Source organism: Homarus americanus, unplaced genomic scaffold, assembly GCF_018991925.1.
Source record: "Homarus americanus isolate GMGI-L3 unplaced genomic scaffold, GMGI_Hamer_2.0 scaffold39675, whole genome shotgun sequence".
Classification (NCBI taxonomy): Eukaryota; Metazoa; Arthropoda; class Malacostraca; order Decapoda; family Nephropidae; genus Homarus; species Homarus americanus.
The window spans coordinates 15,867,242-15,874,650 of record NW_024736071.1 but is presented as its reverse complement, the minus strand read 5'-3'; the positions used below and the strand labels follow the sequence as shown (position 1 = coordinate 15,874,650).

At 43.0% G+C, this 7,409-nt stretch overlaps 1 protein-coding gene across 3 annotated transcripts; it reads right to left on the bottom strand.

The window, feature by feature from the left end:
* Positions 1 to 2,918: 2,918 nt before the first annotated feature.
* LOC121871819 lies at positions 2,919 to 6,086 on the bottom strand. 3 transcript variants are annotated; one of them, XR_006089960.1, is made up of 3 exons: positions 5,958 to 6,086; positions 3,095 to 4,021; positions 2,919 to 3,062 (listed from the first exon to the last, which is right to left on the bottom strand). XR_006089960.1 is itself a non-coding variant. In XM_042374328.1 (2 exons), exons 1-2 carry the CDS (start codon positions 6,078 to 6,080, stop codon positions 3,239 to 3,241), a joined length of 906 nt encoding a protein of 301 aa, XP_042230262.1. In that variant the 5' UTR covers positions 6,081 to 6,086; the 3' UTR covers positions 2,919 to 3,238. The 3 variants fall into 3 exon arrangements, 1 of the variants encoding a protein (XP_042230262.1); XR_006089961.1 differs by having other exon boundaries at positions 2,919 to 3,094; positions 3,127 to 4,021; XM_042374328.1 differs by having other exon boundaries at positions 2,919 to 4,021.
* Positions 6,087 to 7,409: the final 1,323 nt, after the last annotated feature.

Sequence of the window (7,409 nt, the reverse complement as noted above, 5' to 3'; positions counted from 1 at the left end):
TTTACCCTCTTTTCTCTCCTCCCTCCCCCCTTCCTTTCCTCACCACGCCCTCTCCAGTCCTCTCCTCCCTTCCCTTTCCCTTACCACGCCCTTTCCTCTCCTACCCTTCCCACATCCCATCACCTCACTCACCCCTCTAGAACCAGAAGCATTTCCAGCTAATCCTGTTACTGATAGGGAGGGAATTCTCTCTCTCTCTCTCTCTCTCTCTCTCTCTCTCTCTCTCTCTCCACTGGTAGAACAGAAGATAATAATGAACAGTTGTAATGATACCACTTAGTCATTTCGGTTACCTTACCCAATACCACACTAGTCACACCACAACCAAACCTTCATCACCACATTATCATAGCCACACTACCACCAAACTATCACCACCACCACCACCACCACCACACTAGCTAGACCCTTGACTCCCACCAGACAATCATTCACTGCTACACCCAGCAACACTCACCACATATTTACCTCACCAAAGGGAAGAAATCCACTAACTTCCCTCACGTGTAATTTATAAGTCAATAACAAGATCTATGTGTGCGTAGTTTGTGTTTTAAAATGATGTGTGATGTCATTCGTCTATGTACATAATGTGTGAGAACTTTACCTATCTTATAATCTAGTACAGTACAGCCACAAGAAGAAATTAACTGTATAAGCGATGCGTGATTTAGTTAACCTTGTCTGAGTGGTGAGGTCTCTTCACCTTGGCCTTTGAGGAGTGAACTTTCGACCTGTGTGTGTGTGTGTGTGTGTGTGTGCGTGCGTGTGTGTGTGTGTGTGTGTGTTATGTGTGTGTTGTGTGTGTGTGTGTGTGTTACCTTATTTTATTATACTGTAATTGAGTCGTGTGGTGTAGGTGACCTGACTGGACCCGTTGAATGGCCCTAACTAAGCTCTGATCGCGGGAGAAAACTTAAAGTAATGAGTTTTTCTTGTGATTCTTTCATTATTTACTTTATTCCTTCTCTCGTTCTTAAAACAATAGCATTAGTGTTCTTTTGTTGTTTACGTAACCATGGTAACGTTTATACCTGTATGTATTTTGTCTAGGTTTTTGTTTGTTTTACTTGTTATCTCTATTGGTTTAGGAATGTGTTCTATGCCTTGACCTTTAGCACATCAGATACAGTGTGCTGTATTTGTTGGGGCCGACACAGTTTTACAGTTTGATAAGAAACAAGAGGAAAAATTCTCGTCCCACAACACCACTTTTAATGAAAACGAAACAAAATCTCGAACAACGCGGAAATAACAAGAGCGGTGTTCCTAGTTTTTTTAATCAACTTTTCAAAGCTTTTATAGACAAACTAAACACCAGTGAAGATTATATTTTTTACAGACATCGAAACTGAAATATTAAATTGTGTTGACAGGAAACAATTATTAGGTATTTGATTCACTAACTAGGTAAGGATAATTATTGACCAGCCATAATTAGTACAGTATTTTAACCTGGACGCCTGTTATGATTCTTTATATAAAACATTTTACAACGTTTTACATGAAAAATTTGATTATATTAACGTTAAAATACCTTCAAGGCTGATAATGTTAATTTAACATATGGTAAGGTTGATTTATTTTAACAGCAATAACATCTACTGCGCGACCAGGCGTGTTCAGATACAATTATCATCTATTACTAAGGTTAGGTTAGACTTATTTTAGCATCACTATTGGTATTGTTGTCTATAATTCAATGCAAACTAAAACCATCAATCAGATAGGTAAATACGACAGACACACCTGCCTTACACACCTGTCCAACCTGGCGGTCAGTCCTCGTCTCTCTCACCTGCCTAAATGATATACGTTCAACAAATGGTTCTGATGTTAATGCACCTTTTACACTAATGAAGTTATCCCCGTCATAATAAATAGACCAAATCCCTTTAATTAGTTTGTGTTATAAAGATTTATTTCTGGTGTGATGATCGTATACCAGAGTTAAAGCCCTGACAGTTACGACCTACGACACGGTACGACACTAGACGACCTACAACACGAGACGACCTACGACACGAGACGACCACCCTGAGGAACCTGGGTCACTTTCAACACCCGTCTCTCTTAGTCTCAAAGCTCTCCATTGTATTTCGAAACACATTTGGAAGTCGAGAATGTCAAGAGTTATTTTTACATCCTCGACACCGTTGTCTTCTAACAATATGGGCGCCATGTCACTATGCAAACATTGTTAGGACGTATCCTGATGTATATCCCTGTACAATGTCAACCTCCTGAGGATGAGGTCATCTTACTCAAGGGAATATAGTTCATTGTATCCAAAGGGTCAAGACATCGTACTAAAGGGTTTAAGACGACTGTACTTAGATGGCTAATTCATTATCCTCTGGGTTTTAAGATCTCTCTTAAGTAAAAAAAAATGGTTCTGAAATGTGAAGTATAACTTGTGGTGTCAGAAGGCCTTCCTCTTATAGCGGTTAATGTTGTTGACAGAAAAGTCATTTGTCCAACAGTCGACGGTTGGTGCCAGGTCGGGTTTTTTTTTTCGTTCAGGTTCTTCAAGAACTCGGCGTTATGTCAAGATTTTTTCCTCCCTTTGACCTTTTTCTATTATTCTTCACATCAAAATAGCAACAGAAAGGCTAACTTACTCTCGGCATAAACGTTGGCGTTGATTCGGCGTTGCCATCAGCGTTGTATGTGACGTCGGCCTCTGCGTTGGTTTCACCTCAGTTTCTGCACCAAACACTGACTTGGTCGTTAGCGGAGACCTCAAGATATCCTCCCCCGTTACCTTTTGCTGGAGGTCACCTTTATAACTACAGCAAGTTGTAGGTCAAATGTCAGGAAATTTTTTCTCCTAAAGATGATTAGTTTTCTCATGAAGGTTCAACTTTCCGTTGACAGTTAATTTCAGTCGTGTTTAAGGAAAATAAAAGCTTATGGAGTATATTAAACAAAAGATTTAGTTACCCAGAAGCATTAGGTACAGAGGTAAACATGTGCTACACACCTGGTGAGTGTGTGTGCCTCTCCAGGCTCCACCTGGTGACTGCACACACCTCACCAAATGCCTCCTCGGGGCTCCTCACCTGATGACTGTGTACCCGTCGGGGCTCCTCACCTGGTGACTGTGTACCCCTCGGGGCTCCTCACCTGGTGACTGTGTACCCCTCGGGGCTCCTCACCTGGTGACTGTATGTACCCCCTCCCCCACCCAAGTGTTTCTCACCTGAGAACGGAACTGCGCCACTGAAGATTCCTGCCGTTAAACCGCAAAGTTGACACCCTGGTAGCCTAAGGCTGAAGCCAAAGCTTGGTAATGGGCTGCTTTTGCATTGGCCACTCCCGGGGTGTCTCTAACAAAACCATCCACGCCCGCAGGCACAGTGTCCGCCATCGGTCCCGTCCAGGGTTTCACAGGGGCGGGGGCTGGGAACAGTGCTTGGGCGGGGGCTGGGAACAGTGCTTGGGCGGGGGCGGGGATGTGCTGGAAGGAGTGAGAGGCAGGCGGATGGAATGTGTGGGTGTAGGGCGTATGACCGGTAGGTGTGTGTGTAGCCATTTTTAAGGCCTTGAAATGTTCATCTTTGGCAGCTGCCACACCTGGGGTGTCTTTCACTTGGCCATTGAGGCCTGCAGGCACAGTGTCCGCTAGAGGTCCTGTCCAGGGGACCACGGGAGCGTCCTGAGCAGTGAACGCTTGGTGTCCTGCCATATGGCCAGCTAGATGGTTGACGGAGGAGAATGTCTTAGGGCCTGGAACGTAATGTTCATTGAGGCCCAGGTTGGCTGAATATTTATAAGCATTGACAGCGGCATGCTGTTGAAGGGAGGGAAGGGGTACGCCGTAATGATGATGGTGATGCTTGGTTGCCCCCGGGTGATGATGAAGCTGCTCGTGGTAGATGTGTGTGTCTGGCGCCTGGGCCGCCAGCATGGCAAGGCGGTTGTACTCCTTGACGAAGGCGTTGCGAGCCGCCAGAACCTCCGGCGTGTCCGGGATATATCCTTGGCCGAGGGCGACCCCCACCACCACACTTAGCATCACCTGGAAAAACACCTCACTTATTACACCCTTCACTAATACATACTCCAGGCATTCACTCAAAAATATAATATTTCACGCCAGAATTGATGACATGTGTGTCCACAGTGTCAGTAAAGATGAAGACAGATACAGTTTCCTTATTAACAGTATTCACATCCGGATGCTGTGAAAAATAAAACAATGAATATATGAGAGTTAAACAAACACACGAACATGTATATAATTTATGGTTAATGAACAAACGCTTACTCTTTAATTAACTGAGAAATCCAAAGTCATAGTCATAATCTTTTGAGGACGAAAAAGTTAAACCATCGTCCTCAAAGGGCTTAGTCATCGTCCTTGTAAATAAAAACTATTGTCCTCAAAGGGTTAAAGCTTTCATGGTGAGTCTGTTCCGTGTTGCATTGTCCTGACATCTTTAACCTGGCAGAATAAACAGCTCTAATCCCAAGTTGTTACCAGCGCAGTCACTAACTCTCCACACTTCCTGTACAAGTTGTGTCCTCCTCTAACCTAACCTAACCTAACCTAGGATACATAAAATCTGATTATGTTAGGTTAGTGAAAAACATCTTACATGAAAGTGAATCATTTTTACCATAACACACCTGACAAACACACCTGACAAACACACCTGACATAAACAGACCTGACAAACACACACCTGACATACACACCCGAAAAACACACCCGAAACGTAAACATCTGACAAACACACCCGGACATAAACACACCCGGACATAAACACGACCTGGACATAAACACGACCTGGACATAAACACACCTGGACATAAACACGACCTGGACATAAACACGACCTGGACATAAACACGACCTGGACATAAACACACCTGGACATAAACACACCTGACATAAACACGACCTGATAAACACACCGGCCTGGACACAAAACGACCTGGACATAAACACACTAGACATAAACACACACTGACATAAACACGACCTGGACATAAACACGACCTGGACATAAACACACCTCATAGACATAAACACACACCCGGACATAAACACGACCTGACACCTGGACATAAACACACCTGGACATAAACACACCTGGACATAAACACGACCTGGACATAAACACACCTGGACATAAACACGACCTGGACATAAACACGACCTGGACATAAACACGACCTGGACATAAACACAGTAGACCTAGAAGTTGTGCCCTGTATCCCTTATCTTCATTATCATCTTAATTTCTTCGTGTTATTCCTGTCTTCGTCCTTAAGGTAGTTGACTGATTCATGTACTATCAAATACTGAACTCATTCTAATTACCTGGTCTGGTCTGGTCTTACCTGGTCTGGTCTGGTCTTACCTGGTCTGGTCTGGTCTGGTCAGGTCTTATCATCTCTGGAACTGTTTTTATCTTATATATTTTCTATATCTGGTGGTAATACTTTTCATTAGTATAATTATCAGCTTCCATTAAGGCTTTATTCATTAACTATCACTCCTTGATGTTTTTTGGTTACCTGAAGTCATTGTCTAAAGTGCTTTGGTAACAACATTTATAATTATGGTCTCGTTGTTTATTTTGGATTAATGCTTCTAGATCCAACCTGTTGTGTGTGCGTCTGTCTTCTTCTTCAGGTGCCTACAGCGTTTAAGTATTTACGCTAACAACATTCAATATAATCTTTAAACCGGAAACTGTATTCTGTTAGTAGCGATAGAACACTAAATTATGTAACAATTAGCGATATAACTTAACTAATTCGTCTATAATATTTTTAACTTGTGAAATATAGGTGGGTAAAAATTCTCATCACATAACACTTCAATAATCGTCAAATAGTGTCACACGTTATGGGTGAAAGTCAAGTCAGTGGTGGAGGCAACAAGTTCTTCCCCTTTAGAGGCGGAGGAGAGAGAGAGAGAGAGGCAGCCGGTATACTGTACTTACAAGGGAGCGCATGATGCCAACAGCTGCTGCTTCTGGTCCTGAGAGAGAAAGAATAACACGATAAGGCGAGGGGGCATGGCTTATAAATATTGGGGTACGAGGTGGCCTTGTAGTCTGCAGCATTGTTCTTAGGATGTCAGGGGTGAAGCAGGATGGGGGACTGGTCTTGTATGCAGACCTCTTCCAGGCCTACACGGGAGGAACATCTAAACGTCCTTTAGTTGTTCATTAAAAAGAGCTTAAAAAAATATACCCGGTATTGACATAAATCTGTGTTGTGGGAGTTTGAAGGTGAATCTTTATGGAGTGTTTTGAAGGAGTGTAAGACTGTGTTTATTGATTACCGTTACACTGACACAATACTGCTACTGGCAACAATCGTGGCACTGACGACACATAGAGAGGATGAATCACCGTGGCAACTGTCTGTCAGCACCTTGAGTATCTGTGTCTATTAACTCTCTCTCTCTCTCTCTCTCCATTGTTAGTGATATACCCAACCGAAAATAATAATCACAATATATTTCTAGGGTTTTTTGTGGCATTTGTTTCCTGTTTTATGGTTTTTACGAGTTAATCATAGCTGTAGTTCATCATCTCTTCCTGACACCAGACATTGATTCCACAGTGTGATAAATTCCTACAGCTAAATGACATACCACAGATACCAATAGAACAACTTAAGTAAATATTAAATCCTATGACACTTTGCTTCGTTAAGTCCACTCATACAGTAAGTAATAATTTATTCAAGGATGCCTAGACTTAATGGAGTTCAAATATTCAATTAAAAAAGTAGAAATCTTCAATTATCTTGCACGCCCGAGGTAACTGACATACAAGACCCGTACCTCAGGCAGTGGCTCTCAGGTGTAGTGTAGATCTTTGGCTTCATTATGGGATCATCGGCAGTGCTGTTAAGGTGGGAGAATGTGAACTTAACGGCGGGAAAAAGAGGATGGGACCAGATCCTCCCCAGTACGCTTTTGTGCTTACCTTGTTACTAGAGTTTAATACACACACAAGCACACACACACACTTGCTGCGGTAAACAGGTTCTTTACCTCGGGTCGTTGCCTTTATTGTGCCATTATGTTCACAATCTGGAGAGCCAGTTGAGGTGCTGCGCCAGTTGTGATGCAGCACCAGTTGTGGTGCAGCACCAGTTGTGATGCAGCACCAGTTGTGATGCAGCACCAGTTATGATTGAGTTATATTATAAGTTATTGGCAGCCTACGTGTGACAGTGAAACATTGTAAACAACACAACTGGCAGGACAGGTGGAGGTGTTCGTCACGCCCAGTGGTGATACACGACAACAGTCTGTTCGGGCCTCATAATAATCAACACTGCTAGAGCGTGTTATACCTCTGCTCCCTCATTAGTATACCGTTAACCCTTCCGTCACCAGCAACACATACCGTAGTCTCCCCGCCACGAATTTATGAATT